Source organism: Maylandia zebra, linkage group LG8 (assembly GCF_041146795.1).
Source record: "Maylandia zebra isolate NMK-2024a linkage group LG8, Mzebra_GT3a, whole genome shotgun sequence".
NCBI classification, from domain to species: Eukaryota; Metazoa; Chordata; class Actinopteri; order Cichliformes; family Cichlidae; genus Maylandia; species Maylandia zebra.
Window position 1 is genome coordinate 2,494,411 of NC_135174.1, and position 23,104 is coordinate 2,517,514.

Below are 23,104 nucleotides of genomic sequence, written 5' to 3' on the forward strand. Positions count from 1 at the left end.
TTTCTGTGGCTCAGAGGAATTTCAAATACTATGCAAGATAATGCAAATGTAAAAAAAAGAAAAGAAAAATATTATTATTTAGTGAACTGTTTGCATAAAAAAATTTTTTTTTATATTTTCCACACCTTAAATTCATCAGCCCATACTCACTGTATTCTGTCTGCTGTAGATGTGGGAACACGACCAAAGGGAGAGAAGATTCCTCATGAGCAGCAGATCAAGTTCTTTGGAAAGGTGATGAAATCTTTTTTGACTAGACACTTATTTTTCTTGTTTTGTTTTATTAAGTTTATATATCAGATTTAGTTTTTTGTAATCAGCAACAGAATTCAAAATTAAGTTATCAGGTTGACTAAAACTGCAAATAATTATGATCTCTTCTTCCAAATTGACACAGAGCAGAATAAGCATTTGACTGACTCAAAGCAAAATGTGTAAATTTCAGGCTTTTCCTGGTTTGTGCCTGTTCAAAATCCTCTGTAATGGTTAGCTAAAGAGGCACAGTGACAGCACAGTGAAGGCATGGACACAGTTTTTGATGATGTGACGTTGTATCTGTAGCGCAGAATTTTAGGGGATGAGCAATGAACATAAAAATCATTAGTTACTAAATTTGTGGCAGGTAATTTACTGAAAAGTGTGCTAATAATTAACTCAAAAAAAGAATAACGATGGGCGGTGAGGGATGAGGAAGTGTGAATAGTGCTACGGTTTGTGGGGGGGCTGGCGACGGCTGTCGGGCCGGGCATGAAAATGAGAACAGCAGGAGAAGGGGTTTTTTATAGCCTGAGGCCAGAGGGGGCGTGAAGGAGGAGTGGTCCCGCTCCTGAAATTCAGAGGATATCTCCACTTAGTTTGGCACCTGATAATGCTCAAAGTGTTCCGTGTATAGAAAGTTATGTATTTTATTAAAACTGAAAATCAATATGATTGACAAGCTCTGAGGCTTCATGTCTCACTCCTAGGTCGTCCTGCCGTTGGTGGATCAGTACTTTAAAAACCACAGGCTGTACTTCTTGTCCACGGCCATCCATCCCATCAGCAGTGGTGGCCATGCCTCTAACAAGGAGAAGGAAATGGTGACCAGGTGAGCATGGCCAGCATTACAACAACAGTAAAAAGTCAGGCATATTGTTGAAAGGAATAAAACATGAGAATGTCTTATTGCCTAAATATTGAATGTCTGGTCCTATGGGCTCTTTCCTCTGTGTTCCTCTCATTTGATTGCCTCACACTTTTGTCTTCCTCTTTTGTCTTCCTCTTCTTCCATTCTGCCTCTTCTTCTCATCTTCCATTAAATCTTTTCAGTCTTTTCTGCAAACTGGGAGTTCTTGTCAGACATAGGATATCCTTGTTTGGTAAGGACAGTGTAAACATTCGAGTTAACTCCCTAAAGATAAAATATTTGATTTTTAAGCCAATTTTCTTAAAAGATGGAAAACTGCAACTGTGTTCATTAGCTTGCTGTCTGTTTCCCTGTTTTTGATGGCACGTTGTGGTTTATCCTGGCATGTTACCAACACATTTCGACTTTTTGAACAGTGGAAACATTTGCAAGAGTTTATTTTCACTATGCAGCCTTGTGAAAAACTAAGTACACCCCATGATTCAGTTAACTGGAAAAACACCTTTAGCAGCATTGCTGTAGTTTTGGTTTTCTATGTGAGTTTTTCAGTCTCTCATGTTGTTGTGAAAGAGTTCTGGCCCAGTCTCCTTTACAATGTTCTGTCAATTCTTTAAGATTTGCAGGTATTTCTTCATGAATAGCTGTCTCAAGATCTTGCCACAGGGTTTCAATTGGGTTCATGTTTGGCACCTTGATTGTTTTCTTTTCAGCAATTCTGTTGTATTTGTGGGCCAAGCTTTAGCAGTCAGACCAAAGGCTTCACATATGAGTCCAGAATACTTAGATATGCAGAGAGGTTCATTGTCAGTTCAGTGACTGCGAGGTGCCCAGCTCCTGTGGCTGCAATACAAGCCCATCACCAATCCCAGAAGTCTCGTGACATCTTTGCTCTTTGTATTCTTTGTTCAGATTGAACTTTACCTAAACCTAAAACATGTTGTCACGGTCTTTTTAAAGAGAGGAGGCTTACTCCTTGTTCAATCTATTTCTAACTGTGCTGTCATGAAAGGTAATATTTAACATGCTAACTGAGACGATCAGTCTTCAGTCTGAGCTGTAGCTTTCCTCTCAGCATTGTTACAGTCTGACTTTAAGGTGCATTTTCTGGCATGCCCAGTCCTGGGAAGATTATGGCCTGATGTTAACACATCAGTGATCCAGATGAGCAAACTGCAAAAAAAGGGTCACATTTGCTAATTGGCAATAATTGAAGTGCATCTGGCTGCTACTTACCCTGTTAATTCCTGTTGAATTATTACTTGTGTACTCAGTTTTATACAGGACTGCATGGAGTCCTATGGAAACTTTTTCTGACTGACTGTATTTTGATACATGGCACTTCTACTGCAGTTTACTTTTAAACTGCAGTACATTCCTCCTGTCCTATCAGACGGGAGCTTCATAAGCTAACTTGTAATTGGTGCAGGTGTCTGCAGGGATGTCACGATACCAGAAGGTTTGAGCCTGCATACTTTAATATATGATAAATATGATACCACTCACACATACAGTGACAGACTGAACAGACTTTTCTTTCCTCCAATGAAAAATACCAATACTATCTAGTTTTTCTACCAGTGACTTGGTAGCAAAGTATGAGTTGTCGTGGCATCCCTAAGTGTGTGTGCATGCATGGTATTGTGGGTGTATAAATCCTCATCACTGTGTCCTCACAGGAAAAAGATGTTCCATTTCTTCAGACTCAAAAATGGGCACTTTAGAAACATATTGTCAAAAATGAAAGATAATTATTAGTTGCACGTAAAGCAAAAGCTGTTAGAATATCAATTATGCTGATATTTAATGGCTTTTGCTATCAGCCACTGATGACAGGGTAAAAGTAGCAAGTGTAACATTTCCACTTAACATAAACTTTATTTTATAATTGTTTATTTATTGTTTTTCCAAGGAACATCATTTTCCTCAACATAACATAACAGTTGTTGTGTAAGTGTGGTTTTGTGCTAAAAATTTCACATCCAAGACAGATACTGTGTGAAGCCTTTGCGCTCCATGATGTGAGTTTGCAGTTTCACAGCTAATTCTCTCTGCTCACCAGGGAACAATGCCACTTCCATTGTCAACTGTCTGCAGATACTGGGACAAAGCCTGGATGCCAGGTAAAAACGTGACCAGTTGTGACCTCATAATGATGAATGACGGGAATGCTTTCAGCTTTCTATGGAAAAACATAAATGAATAAAGCAAAAGAACAAATACAGAAAAATTAACATGAATCAACGCAGATTTTCAAAAATAAGTACCACAGAGAAAAGGAATCAGTGACTTTAACCCAAAGCAGTATGAACTACACTGAGTGTGGTAGTTGTTCATATAAGATGCAATATTAGCTGTCAAGAGATAGCAGTCCTCTTTTAAACAGTGGTAAAGTCTGGGTTTGAAGGGCAGAGACGTAATAACAAACTAGTGTATCAGCCAGGAGACCAAAGTTTAGTTAACAGGTGTGGGACAGAAATCCGAGTCAATGAATGCCATAAAATACAAACTCTTGCATAAGTAAGCCTAGACTACAAAGTTTAGTTCTCAATGCAAGTGATAAAACCCATAATTTCAAATTATAGCTGGCTGAAATAACAAGATTAAAAAGAATCTAAGAAAACAGCACAGTATAGCTATAAGACAGGTTTGATGGATGTGTTTCTGTCTGGAAACATCATGAAAACTCAGACTGATAAAGGATAATCATTATGTGCGGCTATAACAGTGAATTCTTACCTCAGATAATTATGTGTTTCATTGTTTTGTACTTTTAGAAGCAAAGTTTAACGAGGCCTCTCACAAAAATAATCGTCAACACCATTTAGTTGGAAACTCAGTAAAATCCTGACAGCGTTGAATGAATAATATTTACTAGCAAATACTGGTAAAATTGCCCCGTAGTTATCAGACTGGTTGAATGTGCCCATATTTTCTCAAAGTGCTTTTTTCGTGTTTGAAAAAAGAACATCTCTTGTCAAGATATTAATGTAACTCTATCAGGACAGTGATGAAGACGGGCCTGGAGTCAGTGAAGGCAGCTTTACGGTCATACTTCGACAGCGCAGCGAAGGATCTGGAGAAGACTCAGGAGAACCTGAAGCTCGGCCAGTTCACTCACAGCAGGGACCAACCACGAGGAGCGACTCAGATCATCAACTACACCACCTTCGCCCTGCTCCCCGTCCTCTCCTCACTGTTTGAACACATCGGACAGAACATGTTTGGAGAAGACCTCATTTGTAAGTGAAAACTTCACGTTTCATCTGGACGATGATGTCAGTTTGCCTACAGATTTTGTCTCTCTTGCCTCAGTGGGTGATGTCCAGGTTTCCTGCTACAGAATCCTTAACAGCCTCTTCCTTCTGGGAACCAACAAAAGTATCTATGTTGAGAGGTAGGAAACATCCATGGTCCACATGTGATAGATTTAGTAAAAATATGTTTCACGTCGCATGCAGTAGAGTTCAGAAGAATGAGACCACACTGAGAATCTGTCCTGGTTTCATGTAAACCTGGAAATGATCAAATATGCTTGATTCAGGAATATTCAAAAAGAGAATTATTATGTAAATGAAGAAGAAATACAGTACTATGAAAGTCTTGAGCACTTTTCTGTTGTTTTTATTTTATTTATATTCCTATTATTTAGAGATTGATTGAAACAAGCAAACATAAATACAGTATGTAAGGTAAAAACAAGTGCTCAGCACTTTTCCATGGTTGATGAACGGATTGTTTCCCTGCACCTTCAGGTTGAGATATGGGTTGTAGGATGTAGGATTGGTGGCTGTATGTCTTGGACACTCAGGTGGAGATAGGAGCAGATCTGTCAGATGATACCACCAGGTGCTGAATTGGATATGGTGGTGGGGGATTAAGTTGGAGAGGCCTGGCGTGCCCAAACGGATAAGGAGCATGCACTGGGAATGTATGGCAGAGGCCCCGTTTCGTGACATCTTCAACTTTTATGTCCGGCAGAACTTCAACAGCATCCTGAGGGTGGTTGGGATGTTAAGGTTCCACACTTCCATTGCTGAGGCAGATTTATGGTGCTGCTAATAATAAATATAAAAACCTATTAAATAAATAAATGACCTATTAAGTAATAATGGCTGAGTCAATAAGTCAATTCAAAATGCAGAATGTAGACTGTATATTCGGAGGTGTGGCAGTTTGGCACAGTTCATCAGACTCATATCATCTGGAAAAACTCATCTTCAGACTGGTGGATCTCGCCCCAGATGCTGCGCAGCCTCCAGCTTGAAGGGAGGGCGAAAAAAAGTCCATGCGTAGGATGGGCGGAGTACGGTGTCTCGTGATGCTAGTTGCTCTGTCGTTGCATCTGCTGGTGTAAATGTCTCAGTGGGATGGTACATCCAATAGCCCTGCGTGCAGTCTTAACCGCTCACTGCGGTGTCTGCTTCTCTTCTCTATGGTGCAGCTGCAGGGCCAGACAGTAATCCAGGCAGTCATTGTGCTCTCCACCACACACCTGTAGACAGAACTGGGGATGGTGGAGTTCAGCCCCGCTCCCTTCAGCTTCCTCAGAAAATACAGACATTTTTGAGCCTTTTTAATAAAGCTGAGAGTGTTATCACACCACTCCTGTACTGGCTTCTCTTAAATTAAATCCAGTTGTTAAATCCAAAATCAAATTTAAAGTCCTCCTCATCACATACAAGGTCTTGAATAATCAGGCACCATCATATTTTAAAGGCCTCATAATACAGTATCATCCCAATAGAACTAGAACTCTCAGACTGCAGGCTCACTTGTTGTTCCTAGAGTATTTAAAAGTAGAATGGGAGGCAGAGGGTTCAGGTTTCGGGCCCCTCTTCGGTAGAACCAGCTCTCAGACACCATCTCTACAGTGTGTCATGCAGACATTGTTCTCCTTTTAGAAATCCCTAAAGGGGAATATCTAACAAGGGAAACCTGCAGTCAGAAGTGACTGAAGAAGTCACTTGGATAAGTGACGAAACATTTCTCCCACTGAAAACGTGCAGATGAGCAGAATCAACTTTTTGGGATTTCCTTACCTTGATGATTGAGCATGCATCAACACATCACTTTTCAACAGAACATTGCTGGCTAAGCAGCATTAAGATACATGGAAAAGAACAAGTCATAAGTCATAATGGTATTCTGATCAGATCATGGCTGGACTGATGAAAGCCATCCATAGTCATCATCATCATTACCTTTATTTATAAAGCACTTTAAAACAACCACAGCTGACACAAAGTGCTGTACATAGGAACTATATAATAAAATTACATAAGAAATAAATACAAGCCAAATAAAAGAAAAAGTAAAATAATTAATAAAATAACTAATTTCATTACAAGAGAAAACTATGTCTCACTGAGGTTAAAAGCCAAAGAATAAAAGTGGGTTTTAAGACGTGATTTAAAAGTGGAGAGTGAAGGGGCCTCTCTAACGTGCAAGGGCAAATTAGAAAAGGCCCTGTCCCCTCTGAGCTTCCTCCTGGATCTCACCGAAAACTCTCTTTTCTTTTCATAAAAATGTACAAAGGTTCGCAGCCGAGTGTGAAGCAGCGGGAATGAGGATCAGCACCCCCAAATCTGAGGCCGTGGTTCTCAGCCGGAAAAGGGTGCTGTGTTCACTCTTTTCCGGGTGTTCACTCTTTTCCGGGTCGGAACTCATCCCCGACCCAGATGAGTGGAGGAGTTCAAGTATCTCGGGGTCTTGTTCGCGAGTGATTGGAGAAGGGAGCTGGAGATCGACAGACGGATTGGCGGTGCAGCCGCAGTGATGCGGACGCTGCACCGGTCCATCATGGTGAAGAGGGAGCTTAGTGTAAAGCGAAGCTCTCAATTTACCGGTCGATCTACGTCCCTACCCTCACCTATGGCCACGAGCTGTGGGTAGTGACCGAAAAAACGAGATCGCGGATACAAGCGGCGGAAATGAACCGGTTTTTACTTGCTAGCAAGGGAGGCTGGTCGGAACCAGGCTCTTGGAGCTGAATGCTCCTCACCTGTCTCCTAGCCAACTTCAAAGAAACAGCCTTCCCTGCTGACTTACAAATTTAAGTAACACAATGACAACATTTAACAATTTGACTCCAACACTTACAGGGAGTGCAGAATTATTAGGCAAGTTGTATTTTTGAGGAATAATTTTATTATTGAACAACAACCATGTTCTCAATGAACCCAAAAAACTCATTAATATCAAAGCTGAATGTTTTTGGAAGTAGTTTTTAGTTTGTTTTTAGTTTTAGCTATTTTAGGGGGATATCTGTGTGTGCAGGTGACTATTACTGTGCACAATTATTAGGCAACTTAACAAAAAACAAATATATACCCATTTCAATTATTTATTTTTACCAGTGAAACCAATATAACATCTCCACATTCACAAATATACATTTCTGACATTCAAAAACAAAAACAAATCAGCGACCAATATAGCCACCTTTCTTTGCAAGGACACTCAAAAGCCTGCCATCCATGGATTCTGTCAGTGTTTTGATCTGTTCACCATCAACATTGCGTGCAGCAGCAACCACAGCCTCCCAGACACTGTTCAGAGAGGTGTACTGTTTTCCCTCCTTGTAAATCTCACATTTGATGATGGACCACAGGTTCTCAATGGGGTTCAGATCAGGTGAACAAGGAGGCCATGTCATTAGTTTTTCTTCTTTTATACCCTTTCTTGCAGCCACGCTGTGGAGTACTTGGACGCGTGTGATGGAGCATTGTCCTGCATGAAAATCATGTTTCTCTTGAAGGATGCAGACTTCTTCCTGTACCACTGCTTGAAGAAGGTGTCTTCCAGAAACTGGCAGTAGGACTGGGAGTTGAGCTTGACTCCATCCTCAACCTGAAAAGGCCCCACAAGCTCATCTTTGATGATACCAGCCCAAACCAGTACTCCACCTCCACCTTGCTGGCGTCTGAGTGGGACTGGAGCTCTCTGCCCTTTACCAATCCAGCCACGGGCCCATCCATCTGGCCCATCAAGACTCACTCTCATGTCATCAGTCCATAAAACCTTAGAAAAACCAGTCTTGAGATATTTCTTGGCCCAGTCTTGACGTTTCAGCTTGTGTGTCTTGTTCAGTGGTGGTCGTCTTTCAGCCTTTCTTACCTTGGCCATGTCTCTGAGTATTGCACACCTTGTGCTTTTGGGCACTCCAGTGATGTTGCAGCTCTGAAATATGGCCAAACTGGTGGCAAGTGGCATCTTGGCAGCTGCACGCTTGACTTTTCTCAGTTCATGGGCAGTTATTTTGTGCCTTGGTTTTTCCACACGCTTCTTGCGACCCTGTTGACTATTTTGAATGAAACGCTTGATTGTTCGATGATCACGCTTCAGAAGCTTTGCAATTTTGAGACTGCTGCATCCCTCTGCAAGATATCTCACTATTTTTGACTTTTCTGAGCCTGTCAAGTCCTTCTTTTGACCCATTTTGCCAAAGGAAAGGACGTTGCCTAATAATTATGCACACCTGATATAGGGTGTTGATGTCATTAGACCACACCCCTTCTCATTACAGAGATGCACATCACCTAATATGCTTAATTGGTAGTAGGCTTTCGAGCCTATACAGCTTGGAGTAAGACAACATGCATGAAGAGGATGATGTGGACAAAATACTCATTTGCCTAATAATTCTGCACTCCCTGTAGTAAAGTGACAAATGAAAATGCATCTGTTACTCAGACAACTCAGATCTGTAATGTTTCACATTCATTATAATGTTGTTGAGGTGACAGTGAGTTCAGGATTTTGCAGAAAACGTCAGTAGACCAGCTGATCTCATGTTTGTTTACTTCCTGTTTATGTGATTTTTTCCCTTAGCAAATTCTAAGTGCTTCTTTTAATCACATTATTTTATTGTATGATGCCTTGGTGCCACTGGATTTTAACATGTCTCACACTCATACAGTAAGACAAATGGTGGGGGTGTAGTAAGGAAGCTGGGGGAAGCAGACAACTCCACAGGAAGAGTCTTTTGTGTCTTCGAGGACTCTGGGAGGCAGCAAGGGAGTGTGAAGCTTAAGGTGTGAAACAGCTGTGTACTGCCTTTTGTTCCTGGAGAAGGTTTTTAACTGAGAGCCATGCTGGGCTCAGACTCTGCTGACCGTCTGTCCCGCGGTCATGCAGGGACTTCATCATGCTTGTCTGTTCTTTGTGTGTTTGATTAAAGAATGTTAGCTACCGCTCGTCTGCAGCTTTATTTGAATGGAAAACTTCCACAGCAGGCAAAAAAAAGCTTTTTGCTAAAAAAAAGATTCAGAGCAGAAGTTTTTTGCACTGCATTTTAAAATGAAAACATATTACATTTATTTACAATTAAAGACACAGAGCAGGAGGTGTGTTACTGTTTTACATCCACAGACACACAAGAAAAGAAGCAGGCAACATGAGGTCAAGTTATGGCAATTTTATTTGTGTGTTTCAGTACATGTATTTAGATTAGAGTTTTTAAAAAACAAACAAACGTCCCAAGAAGAAGGATGGGGAGAAAGAAAGGTGGAGAGAGGAGGAAGAAACTATTGAGATGCTGCTGGGTCAGTTCTTCCTCAGCAGTCTGCTCCAGAATCCCCTCCTGTCCTCGCCTTGCTTTTCTTTTGCCTTCAGTTCGTTTAAGGTCTTGTTGAGCTGCTCCTCGGCATCTTTAAATGTTTCTTTCAGCTGCTGTTTGGCCAGTTTCCCTTTGTGTTTGAGGAGCTCTTTAGCTTCCTTTTTGTGCTTTCGCATTTCTTTCAGTGCGTCTTTGCAGTCTTTCTTGGTCACCGTCATTTCTTTCTTCAATACCTTCATCTCAATTTTCTCTTCTGCAAGTTCTTCTTGCACTTTCATCAGTTCCTTCTTCATGTTTTCAGTGTGACTCTTTGTATCTTCCATTTCTTTCTTTGCTTCCTGTGTTTTAATTTTCTCTTCCTCCAACACTTTTTGAGCTTCCAACAATTCTTTCTTCAAATTTTCAATCTCATTTTCTGCCTCGTGTTTACGTCTTTTCTCCTCTTCAAGTTGTTGCTTCACATGCAGTAATTCCTTCCTTAGTGTTTCAGCTTCAGCCGTTACATTTGCAGCTTCTTGTGTTGCCAACTGCATTTTCCTTCTTTCCTCTTCAAAAGCTTCCTGCACCTCCTGTAATTCCTGCATCACATTTCCTGCCTCCTTCTTTGCAGTTTGATATTTATTTTTGGCTTCTTGTGCTGTGCTTTTCTCTTCCTCCAATGCTTTTTGAGCTTCCAACAGTTCTTTCTTCATCTTTTCATTCTCATTTTCTGCCTGTTGTTTTCTTATCTTCTCTCCTTTAAGTTTGAGGCCCACATGCAGTAATTCCTGCAATACTACATGAGTTTCAAACTGTGAATTTTTAGCTTCTCCTCTTGATTTTTCTGCCTCTTCTTTTAATTTGACATTTTCAGCCTGTATCATTTGAAATTTAAAATGAATCAGCCGTACTGTAATGCATGGTGAAGCACTCGCCGATCCTCTTCTCGTTCTCCCCTGATTCATTTTGGCCTTTTAAACAAAGGAGCCAACGTTTTGTAGAGGAGTGAAGTGAAGTTTTTGTTGTTTTCTTCGTCAACTGTCGTTTGTCCTGCACAGAGATGCTGCTGTAGATGTGTCTCTAGCTGTGTCTGGATACAATGAAACATGCTGGAACTAAGTGCTTGTGTTGCACAGTTCTACTGAACATTCCATTTCATGCATGCTCCGCCCACATGGTCAGGAATGTCAGGTGCTGCATCACCAAATGTTGCTCCCGTTGCCTAGCAATAACAGCTGTTTACTTTTGGGGTCTGGTTCATTATTTAATAAAGAAAACATGTCCAAGTACTGGGTGCTGAGGCTCAGCGCATATTCTAGCCTGCTGTGTGGGTGGGCAGCTAGAAATCACTGGTGGGCAACATGAGTGAGGAGAAAACTGGAGCAGCCAAGCAGGGAGCTGCAGGTTGCTGGTTTGAGTCTCTGTTCAGATGCTGGTGTCTCCTCTCTCTGAGATGTCTGCAAACAGTCCCAGATAAAACAATAAGGATAATAAACAAACACGTCATCATCATCATCATCAACTTTATTTATAAAGCACTTTAAAACAACCACAGCTGACACAAAGTGCTGTACATAGGAACTATATAATAAAATTACATAAGAAATAAATACAAGCCAAATAAAAGAAAAAGTAAAATAATTAATAAAATAACTAATTTCATTACAAGAGAAAACTATGTCTCACTGAGGTTAAAAGCCAAAGAATAAAAGTGGGTTTTAAGACGTGATTTAAAAGTGGAGAGTGAAGGGGCCTCTCTAACGTGCAAGGGCAAATTAGAAAAGGCCCTGTCCCCTCTGAGCTTCCTCCTGGATCTCACCGAAAACTCTCTTTACTTTTCATAAAAATGTACAAAGGTTCGCAGCCGAGTGTGAAGCAGCGGGAATGAGGATCAGCACCCCCAAATCTGAGGCCGTGGTTCTCAGCCGGAAAAGGGTGCTGTGTTCACTCTTTTCCGGGTGTTCACTCTTTTCCGGGTCGGAACTCATCCCCGACCCAGATGAGTGGAGGAGTTCAAGTATCTCGGGGTCTTGTTCGCGAGTGATTGGAGAAGGGAGCTGGAGATCGACAGACGGATTGGCGGTGCAGCCACAGTGATGCGGACGCTGCACCGGTCCATCATGGTGAAGAGGGAGCTTAGTGTAAAGCGAAGCTCTCAATTTACCGGTCGATCTACGTCCCTACCCTCACCTATGGCCACGAGCTGTGGGTAGTGACCGAAAAAACGAGATCGCGGATACAAGCGGCGGAAATGAACCGGTTTTTACTTGCTAGCAAGGGAGGCTGGTCGGAACCAGGCTCTTGGAGCTGAATGCTCCTCACCTGTCTCCTAGCCAACTTCAAAGAAACAGCCTTCCCTGCTGACTTACAAATTTAAGTAACACAATGACAACATTTAACAATTTGACTCCAACACTTACAGGGAGTGCAGAATTATTAGGCAAGTTGTATTTTTGAGGAATAATTTTATTATTGAACAACAACCATGTTCTCAATGAACCCAAAAAACTCATTAATATCAAAGCTGAATGTTTTTGGAAGTAGTTTTTAGTTTGTTTTTAGTTTTAGCTATTTTAGGGGGATATCTGTGTGTGCAGGTGACTATTACTGTGCAGAATTATTAGGCAACTTAACAAAAAACAAATATATACCCATTTCAATTATTTATTTTTACCAGTGAAACCAATATAATATCTCCACATTCACAAATATACATTTCTGACATTCAAAAACAAAACAAAAACAAATCAGCGACCAATATAGCCACCTTTCTTTGCAAGGACACTCAAAAGCCTGCCATCCATGGATTCTGTCAGTGTTTTGATCTGTTCACCATCAACATTGCGTGCAGCAGCAACCACAGCCTCCCAGACACTGTTCAGAGAGGTGTACTGTTTTCCCTCCTTGTAAATCTCACATTTGATGATGGACCACAGGTTCTCAATGGGGTTCAGATCAGGTGAACAAGGAGGCCATGTCATTAGTTTTTCCTCTTTTATACCCTTTCTTGCCAGCCACGCTGTGGAGTACTTGGACGCGTGTGATGGAGCATTGTCCTGCATGAAAATCATGTTTTTCTTGAAGGATGCAGACTTCTTCCTGTACCACTGCTTGAAGAAGGTGTCTTCCAGAAACTGGCAGTAGGACTGGGAGTTGAGCTTAACTCCATCCTCAACCCGAAAAGGCCCCACAAGCTCATCTTTGATGATACCAGCCCAAACCAGTACTCCACCTCCACCTTGCTGGCGTCTGAGTGGGACTGGAGCTCTCTGCCCTTTACCAATCCAGCCACGGGCCCATCCATCTGGCCCATCAAGACTCACTCTCATTTCATCAGTCCATAAAACCTTAGAAAAACCAGTCTTGAGATATTTCTTGGCCCAGTCTTGACGTTTCAGCTTGTGTGTCTTGTTCAGTGGTGGTCGTCTTTCAGCCTTTCTTACCTTGGCCATGTCTCTGAGTATTGCACACCTTGTGCTTTTGGGCACTCCAGTGATGTTGCAGCTCTGAAATATGGCCAAACTGGTGGCAAGTGGCATCTTGGCAGCTGCACGCTTGACTTTTCTCAGTTCATGGGCAGTTATTTTGTGCCTTGGTTTTTCCACACGCTTCTTGCGACCCTGTTGACTATTTTGAATGAAACGCTTGATTGTTCGATGATCACGCTTCAGAAGCTTTGCAATTTTGAGACTGCTGCATCCCTCTGCAAGATATCTCACTATTTTTGACTTTTCTGAGCCTGTCAAGTCCTTCTTTTGACCCATTTTGCCAAAGGAAAGGACGTTGCCTAATAATTATGCACACCTGATATAGGGTGTTGATGTCATTAGACCACACCCCTTCTCATTACAGAGATGCACATCACCTAATATGCTTAATTGGTAGTAGGCTTTCGAGCCTATACAGCTTGGAGTAAGACAACATGCATGAAGAGGATGATGTGGACAAAATACTCATTTGCCTAATGATTCTGCACTCCCTGTAGTAAAGTGACAAATGAAAATGCATCTGTTACTCAGACAACTCAGATCTGTAATGTTTCACATTCATTATAATGTTGTTGAGGTGACAGTGAGTTCAGGATTTTGCAGAAAACGTCAGTAGACCAGCTGATCTCATGTTTGTTTACTTCCTGTTTATGTGATTTTTTCCCTTAGCAAATTCTAAGTGCTTCTTTTAATCACATTATTTTATTGTATGATGCCTTGGTGCCACTGGATTTTAACATGTCTCACACTCATACAGTAAGACAAATGGTGGGGGTGTAGTAAGGAAGCTGGGGGAAGCAGACAACTCCACAGGAAGAGTCTTTTGTGTCTTCGAGGACTCTGGGAGGCAGCAAGGGAGTGTGAAGCTTAAGGTGTGAAACAGCTGTGTACTGCCTTTTGTTCCTGGAGAAGATATTTAACTGAGAGCCATGCTGGGCTCAGACTCTGCTGACCGTCTGTCCCGCGGTCATGCAGGGACTTCATCAAGCTTGGTTGTCTGTTCTTTGTGTGTTTGATTAAAGAACGTTAGCTACCGCTCACCGCTCGTCTGCAGCTTTATTTGAATGGAAAACTTCCACAGCAGGCAAAAAAAAGCTTTTTGCTAAAAAAAAGATTCAGAGCAGAAGTTTTTTGCACTGCATTTTAAAATGAAAACATATTGCATTTATTTACAATTAAAGACACAGAGCAGGAGGTGTGTTACTGTTTTACATCCACAGACACACAAGAAAAGAAGCAGGCAACATGAGGTCAAGTTATGGCAATTTTATTTGTGTGTTTCAGTGCATGTATTTAGATTAGAGTTTTTAAAAAACAAACAAACGTCCCAAGAAGAAGGATGGGGAGAAAGAAAGGTGGAGAGAGGAGGAAGAAACTATTGAGATGCTGCTGGGTCAGTTCTTCCTCAGCAGTCTGCTCCAGAATCCCCTCCTGTCCTCGCCTTGCTTTTCTTTTGCCTTCAGTTCTTTTAAGGTCTTGTTGAGCTGCTCCTCGGCATCTTTAAATGTTTCTTTCAGCTGCTGTTTGGCCAGTTTCCCTTTGTGTTTGAGGAGCTCTTTAGCTTCCTTTTTGTGCTTTCGCATTTCTTTCAGTGCGTCTTTGCAGTCTTTCTTGGTCACCGTCATTTCTTTCTTCAATACCTTCATCTCAATTTTCTCTTCTGCAAGTTCTTCTTGCACTTTCATCAGTTCCTTCTTCATGTTTTCAGTGTGACTCTTTGTATCTTCCATTTCTTTCTTTGCTTCCTGTGTTTTAATTTTCTCTTCCTCCAACACTTTTTGCGCTTCCAACAATTCTTTCTTCATATTTTCAATCTCATTTTCTGCCTCATCTTTACGTCTTTTCTCCTCTTCAAGTTGTTGCTTCACATGCAGTAATTCCTTTCTTAGTGTTTCAGCTTCAGCCGTTACATTTGCAGCTTCTTGTGTTGCCAACTGCATTTTCCTTCTTTCCTCTTCAAAAGCTTCCTGCACCTCCTGTAATTCCTGCATCACATTTCCTGCCTCCTTCTTTGCAGTTTGATATTTATTTTTGGCTTCTTGTGCTGTGCTTTTCTCTTCCTCCAATGCTTTTTGAGCTTCCAACAGTTCTTTCTTCATCTTTTCATTCTCATTTTCTGCCTGTTGTTTTCTTATCTTCTCTCCTTTAAGTTTGAGACCCACATGCAGTAATTCCTGCAATACTACATGAGTTTCAAACTGTGAATTTTTAGCTTCTCCTCTTGATTTTTCTGCCTCTTCTTTTAATTTGACATTTTCAGCCTGTATCATTTGAAATTTAAAATGAATCAGCCGTACTGTAATGCATGGTGAAGCACTCGCCGATCCTCTTCTCGTTCTCCCCTGATTCATTTTGGCCTTTTAAACAAAGGAGCCAACGTTTTGTAGAGGAGTGAAGTGAAGTTTTTGTTGTTTTCTTCGTCAACTGTCGTTTGTCCTGCACAGAGATGCTGCTGTAGATGTGTCTCTAGCTGTGTCTGGATACAATGAAACATGCTGGAACTAAGTGCTTGTGTTGCACAGTTCTACTGAACATTCCATTTCATGCATGCTCCGCCCACATGGTCAGGAATGTCAGGTGCTGCATCACCAAATGTTGCTCCCGTTGCCTAGCAATAACAGCTGTTTACTTTTGGGGTCTGGTTCATTATTTAATAAAGAAAACATGTCCAAGTATTGGGTGCTGAGGCTCAGCGCATATTCTAGCCTGCTGTGTGGGTGGGCAGCTAGAAATCACTGGTGGGCAACATGAGTGAGGAGAAAACTGGAGCAGCCAAGCAGGGAGCTGCAGGTTGCTGGTTTGAGTCTCTGTTCAGATGCTGGTGTCTCCTCTCTCTGAGATGTCTGCAAACAGTCCCAGATAAAACAATAAGGATAATAAACAAACACGTCATCATCATCATCATCAACTTTATTTATAAAGCACTTTAAAACAACCACAGCTGACACAAAGTGCTGTACATAGGAACTATATAATAAAATGACATAAGAAATAAATACAAGCCAAATAAAAGAAAAAGTAAAATAATTAATAAAATAACTAATTTCATTACAAGAGAAAACTATGTCTCACTGAGGTTAAAAGCCAAAGAATAAAAGTGGGTTTTAAGACGTGATTTAAAAGTGGAGAGTGAAGGGGCCTCTCTAACGTGCAAGGGCAAATTAGAAAAGGCCCTGTCCCCTCTGAGCTTCCTCCTGGATCTCACCGAAAACTCTCTTTTCTTTTCATAAAAATGTACAAAGGTTCGCAGCCGAGTGTGAAGCAGCGGGAATGAGGATCAGCACCCCCAAATCTGAGGCCGTGGTTCTCAGCCGGAAAAGGGTGCTGTGTTCACTCTTTTCCGGGTGTTCACTCTTTTCCGGGTCGGAACTCATCCCCGACCCAGATGAGTGGAGGAGTTCAAGTATCTCGGGGTCTTGTTCGCGAGTGATTGGAGAAGGGAGCTGGAGATCGACAGACGGATTGGCGGTGCAGCCGCAGTGATGCGGACGCTGCACCGGTCCATCATGGTGAAGAGGGAGCTTAGTGTAAAGCGAAGCTCTCAATTTACCGGTCGATCTACGTCCCTACCCTCACCTATGGCCACGAGCTGTGGGTAGTGACCGAAAAAACGAGATCGCGGATACAAGCGGCGGAAATGAACCGGTTTTTACTTGCTAGCAAGGGAGGCTGGTCGGAACCAGGCTCTTGGAGCTGAATGCTCCTCACCTGTCTCCTAGCCAACTTCAAAGAAACAGCCTTCCCTGCTGACTTACAAATTTAAGTAACACAATGACAACATTTAACAATTTGACTCCAACACTTACAGGGAGTGCAGAATTATTAGGCAAGTTGTATTTTTGAGGAATAATTTTATTATTGAACAACAACCATGTTCTCAATGAACCCAAAAAACTCATTAATATCAAAGCTGAATGTTTTTGGAAGTAGTTTTTAGTTTGTTTTTAGTTTTAGCTATTTTAGGGGGATATCTGTGTGTGCAGGTGACTATTACTGTGCAGAATTATTAGGCAACTTAACAAAAAACAAATATATACCCATTTCAATTATTTATTTTTACCAGTGAAACCAATATAATATCTCCACATTCACAAATATACATTTCTGACATTCAAAAACAAAAACAAATCAGCGACCAATATAGCCACCTTTCTTTGCAAGGACACTCAAAAGCCTGCCATCCATGGATTCTGTCAGTGTTTTGATCTGTTCACCATCAACATTGCGTGCAGCAGCAACCACAGCCTCCCAGACACTGTTCAGAGAGGTGTACTGTTTTCCCTCCTTGTAAATCTCACATTTGATGATGGACCACAGGTTCTCAATGGGGTTCAGATCAGGTGAACAAGGAGGCCATGTCATTAGTTTTTCTTCTTTTATACCCTTTCTTGCCAGCCACGCTGTGGAGTACTTGGACGCGTGTGATGGAGCATTGTCCTGCATGAAAATCATGTTTTTCTTGAAGGATGCAGACTTCTTCCTGTACCACTGCTTGAAGAAGGTGTCTTCCAGAAATTGGCAGTAGGACTGGGAGTTGAGCTTGACTCCATCCTCAACCCGAAAAGGCCCCACAAGCTCATCTTTGATGATACCAACCCAAACCAGTACTCCACCTCCACCTTGCTGGCGTCTGAGTGGGACTGGAGCTCTCTGCCCTTTACCAATCCAGCCACGGGCCCATCCATCTGGCCCATCAAGACTCACTCTCATTTCATCAGTCCATAAAACCTTAGAAAAATCAGTCTTGAGATATTTCTTGGCCCAGTCTTGACGTTTCAGCTTGTGTGTCTTGTTCAGTGGTGGTCGTCTTTCAGCCTTTCTTACCTTGGCCATGTCTCTGAGTATTGCACACCTTGTGCTTTTGGGCACTCCAGTGATGTTGCAGCTCTGAAATATGGCCAAACTGGTGGCAAGTGGCATCTTGGCAGCTGCACGCTTGACTTTTCTCAGTTCATGGGCAGTTATTTTGTGCCTTGGTTTTTCCACACGCTTCTTGCGACCCTGTTGACTATTTTGAATGAAACGCTTGATTGTTCGATGATCACGCTTCAGAAGCTTTGCAATTTTGAGACTGCTGCATCCCTCTGCAAGATATCTCACTATTTTTGACTTTTCTGAGCCTGTCAAGTCCTTCTTTTGACCCATTTTGCCAAAGGAAAGGACGTTGCCTAATAATTATGCACACCTGATATAGGGTGTTGATGTCATTAGACCACACCCCTTCTCATTACAGAGATGCACATCACCTAATATGCTTAATTGGTAGTAGGCTTTCGAGCCTATACAGCTTGGAGTAAGACAACATGCATGAAGAGGATGATGTGGACAAAATACTCATTTGCCTAATAATTCTGCACTCCCTGTATACTTACTGTATAATTATAGAAGTTATAGTATATTATATATAATCCTACCTGTGTGTTGGTTAATTACATAATCAGGTGGAGGCAGGGACCTCACAGTAGAAACATATTCTCATAAGTTTCTGTTTTAGTGTATTTTTAAACATCAAGAAGTCACAAGCATAAGGAGAACACTCCATGTTTAAAGAAGGAAGGTGTATTCATAGGAATGATTTATTATTGAGAGAGACATACGAACATCATTTTTTCACCCCCCAAAAAACACATGTTCAAAGCACAATATCAGCTTGATATCAGACAGAACTGCCACATGAAATTAAACAGAAGCTGTCAGTTGAATCATGATGAAGCTGTCCTTTATGAGTTGTGGACTCAAGCTGCTCTATATTTTTGGCCACCAGATGTCACCAAAGAGGACTGTGTTGACAAGCTTAGAGTAATGAACCGTTTTTCAATACGAGCTTCAGAAAGCTTCATTTGGCCATCTATATACAAAACAACTAATCTAGCCCACCAGACTTGACAGGTCCCAGTTTATAGCCAGCCCTATTGAGTCTTAAGCAAAAAAAAGAAAGAAAAAAAGTTGCTTTTACCATAATTAGATAACCTACTATGTTTTAAATCAATCACTGAGGTAGTAAAAGAATTGTTTTTGACTATTATCATGAGCTCTCTGTTTCTTTTCCAGACAACGTCCAGCAATGGGAAAGTGTTTAGCAGCCTTCGCAGCAGCATTCCCTGTTGCCTTTCTTGAGCCTCACATGAACAAGTTTAACAGCTTTTCCATCTATAACAGCAAAGGAAGCAAAGACAGAGCAGGTGAGACATGTACATAAAGAAAATGATGGAACATACAAATCCGGAGGTAGCTGGACGTTTCAGAGTGACGTTTCAGCGAGCACTGAGCATGTTTCTTTGAGCCTTTATATTTTACTAAAACTGGAACCATGAATACACATTACACTACATACCGCACCAACTAGCTTTTACTGTACATCTCAGAAACAAACAGAAATGTTTGTTGTGACCCTGCCGTCGTGTCACTCTTAACTGCTTACACGTTAACTCTTTGGTAAAACCAAAACATTACATAAAACATGTCTGGGCTGATTGAGGAAAGGGAGGAAGGTTTCAAGAAGTGTCTTAGTAAACTATGAAAAAACTGGAGTGTGCAGTATATACATGGTGTTTGTATCTCTTGGAGACACCTACTATAACAGGAAGTACCACAAAGTGGTTTGAATACTTTTGCAGCTGTCTGTCCTACATTTGTCTGACTAAGAGATTCTCCAGTTGTGTATTTCGAATAAAAAAACATTAATCCAAAGCTAAACGATGGCTGTGTGGTCTGAGAACTCATCAGTGTCAAAAATCACAAATCAAATCACATTATGTTTAATTTAATCTGTTTTCATTCCACTACTCTTTCCGCCTCTCAGCTCTAGGCCTTCCTGGGCAGGTTGGGGAGGTTTGTTCACTGATCCCCAATTTGGAGAAGTCTTTGGAGGAGATTGTAGAGCTAGCAGAGTCCGGCATGAAGTACACGCAGATGCCTCATGTTATGGAGGTAACTCTCTAATAATTAATAACTACAGCATCACCTTTGATATTCTTTCCTTAAGTTGCTTCATGTCATTGAAAAATTGGCCACGGAACCAAAATAAGTGGACATTTGTCCTGTAGTGAACACTTCAGAGCCGAAGATAAAAAGGTAAAAAAAGACATTGCTGATTAAACCCATCTGACTGTGAAGCTTTGCAAAGCTCATTATTTTTGCTTTGTTTCTACTGCTGTAGGTGGTCTTGCCGATGTTGTGCAGCTACATGTCTCACTGGTGGGAACATGGACCGGAAAGCGACCCAGACAAAGCCAACAACTGCTGCACCTCTGTGACCTCTGAATACATGAATACTCTGCTGGGAAACATTCTCAAGATCATCTACAACAACCTGGGAATAGATGAGGGCGCCTGGATGAAGAGACTGGCTGGTAAATGTTAACTCACTAATGCTGAACACTAAAATAAAATTCACTGATTCACAAGATTCATCAAACTCGCTCATCCATGTTTTTATGAGCCTGGCTTTGTGCACTGATGTGGGGTCACGTTGGACAGGGGCCGTCTCCAAAGATGGGAGCATGAAATTGTCCAATATGTCTTAATATGCTGAAGTATTAACAGCCGAACCCAATTGAAAAACAACCCCACAATATAATCCTCCCCCTCCACCAAACTTTATACTTGCCACAGTGCAGTCAGACAAGTACGGACTCAACAATTGCATTGCCAGAGAGATGTGATTCATCACTCCAGCAACACGTCTCCACTCCTCTAAAGTTCATGGGTGATATACTAGTCTGACACTTTGCATTGTGCTTGGTGATGTAAGACTGGGATGCAGATGCTCAGCCATGGAAACTATTCCATGAAGCTCTCTAGGCACTGTTCCTTAATGTTCTTGAACATGAAGACTAGAGGTCTGTAGCGATTGACTGATACTGTGACTTTATATGTCCAGCCACTTTGTGGTAGAGTTGAAGAGAGAGAATTTCATGAGTGGACTTGTTGAACAGTATCACAGTATGATGCTGGACTTCATTAAACTCCTAAGATCGACCCAGTGTTTGTAGAAGCAGTCTGCATGCCTAGCTGCTTGATTGGTATACACCTGAATTCAATGACTTGGAGGGAAGATTGAATACTTTTGGCAATTTAGTGTATGTTGGAGTTAAAACTGACTAGTGACTGCAACATAAATCTAAAACTAGTAGCTCTTCTTTTGTTTTTCTTTTCTTTTCATTCAGGGGAGTGATATACTTTAAAGCTCTGCAAAGAGAATGAAACATCACAGTGAAACTTGTGCTGCAGCTGCAGGGATGTGGATGCTGTATTGGTGGAAAGAGAGCTAAACGTAAAAGCGAAGCTCTTGATTTTAGAAGGAACAAGATTGCAGATGCAAGTGGTGGGAATAAGCTTTGTCTGAAGGGTGGCTTGCATCTCCCTTAGAGAGGAATTCAGGCTTTTCGGAGCGGCTCAGAGTAGAGCCGCTATTTCTCGACATCAAAAGGAGACAGTTGAGGTGGTTGTGCATCTGACAAGGATGGGTACCTCTTTGGTGAGGTATTCTGGGCATGTCCCACTGAGAGGAGGCCCCGGGGCAGAACCAGGACATGGTGAAGAGAGTTTATCTCTCGGCTGGCCTGGGAACGCCTTGTGTTTCCCGGACAAGCTGGAGGAGGTGGCTGGGGAGAGGGAGGTCTGGGCTTCTCTGCTTAGGCTGCTGCCCCACAACCCGGCCCCAAGTAGCCGGGAGAAGATCGATGGATGGATGGATAGTTTATTTGCTAATGGAACATAATACTTGCAGCTCACAGTGATGCACAAGGCAAAAATAAAACAATATGACATGAGACATGAAATCTGGTTTGTGGAGGCAGGTTAGTTAGGTTTGGCGAAGTGTTCATTGTTTTAGGTGTGCAGGCCGAGGTATGTTTGTTTGTTTGTTTTTTCACATTTTTTAAACCAATGCACACACCTCATTAGAGGGTGCTCCAAATGCTGGGGATTGCCATTTAATTGTTTGATAAAACACTACAGCACTGGAGGAAACAATTATTTTAAAAGAAAAGAATTTGTGTAATGAGCCCCTTAAGTGTTTTGCAATTTAGGTTTCCTCTTTTAAAAAGAAAATATAGTCAGTAACAGCAGTTAGGAGGAGGACACAATGGAAGTTACATTTCACGCAAGAGGGTGTTTCATTTTCTCTCATTTTCCATTTTCTGCACTTTTTGTAAAGTTAATAAATAAAAGCTCTCCTCAGGATCAGTTTACATAAGCATCCTCAAACTGATGTTACTTTAATTCTTTTTGCCTGCTGCTAATCATTATATGATATTCAAATGTACATACGTTCACATTTTGCGTTTTAACACCATCTCTGTTCATGTCCCCAAGTCTTCTCCCAGCCAATTATCAGCAAAGCCAAACCTCAGCTGTTAAAGACCCACTTCTTGCCCTTGATGGAGAAACTCAAAAAAGTAAGTCTCACCTTTATTATAATCTACTGCCTGGAAGTGGTGCAACTCATTTAACAGAATATAAAACTAGGTCACACCCACTGCTTGCCCTTTCTAACACTTTCTTGTAATTTTTTTTGATGTTTTTAAATGAAATTGAATTACCTATATATATTTCTTAACTAAATATTTATTAGTATGTTTTTAAAATGGAGAAAGTGCACTATGCGAACACTCCTACTACTTAATAAAATAGTCACAAAGATTAAAGCACACAGTGCTGCTTAATATAGAAAAATCTATTACTGTATTCTTTAGAAAGCAGCTGTTGTGCTGATGGATGAAGAACATAGCAAGGCGGAGGGGAGGGGTGAGATGTCAGAGACAGAGCTCCTCATCATGGACCAATTTACTATCCTGGTCAGAGACCTGTATGCCTTCTACCCTCTCCTCATACGATTCGTTGACTACAACAGGTACAGTGTTGTGACTGAACAAGTGACCTTCAGCTCATTGAGTGGAGTGAATTTACACCATCTGATACAGAAGCTTAGTCACTAAGATGAAGCTGCAG

General features: G+C 41.5%; 1 protein-coding gene across 7 annotated transcripts in view; it reads left to right on the top strand.

The window, feature by feature from the left end:
• ryr2a (ryanodine receptor 2a (cardiac)) overlaps window positions 1-23,104 on the top strand; it is a 317,523-nt gene that overhangs the window by 208,368 nt on the left and 86,051 nt on the right. For all 7 annotated transcript variants that reach the window (XM_014410059.4, XM_024799042.2, XM_076887178.1 and 4 more), the window contains exons 64-74: window positions 170-234; window positions 966-1,087; window positions 1,309-1,358; window positions 3,186-3,246; window positions 4,127-4,365; window positions 4,439-4,520; window positions 19,202-19,332; window positions 19,953-20,080; window positions 20,310-20,502; window positions 22,469-22,551; window positions 22,849-23,006. In XM_014410059.4, coding sequence (XP_014265545.3) covers window positions 170-234; window positions 966-1,087; window positions 1,309-1,358; window positions 3,186-3,246; window positions 4,127-4,365; window positions 4,439-4,520; window positions 19,202-19,332; window positions 19,953-20,080; window positions 20,310-20,502; window positions 22,469-22,551; window positions 22,849-23,006 — 1,312 coding nt within the window. The remainder of the gene's footprint in view (window positions 1-169; window positions 235-965; window positions 1,088-1,308; window positions 1,359-3,185; window positions 3,247-4,126; window positions 4,366-4,438; window positions 4,521-19,201; window positions 19,333-19,952; window positions 20,081-20,309; window positions 20,503-22,468; window positions 22,552-22,848; window positions 23,007-23,104) is intronic.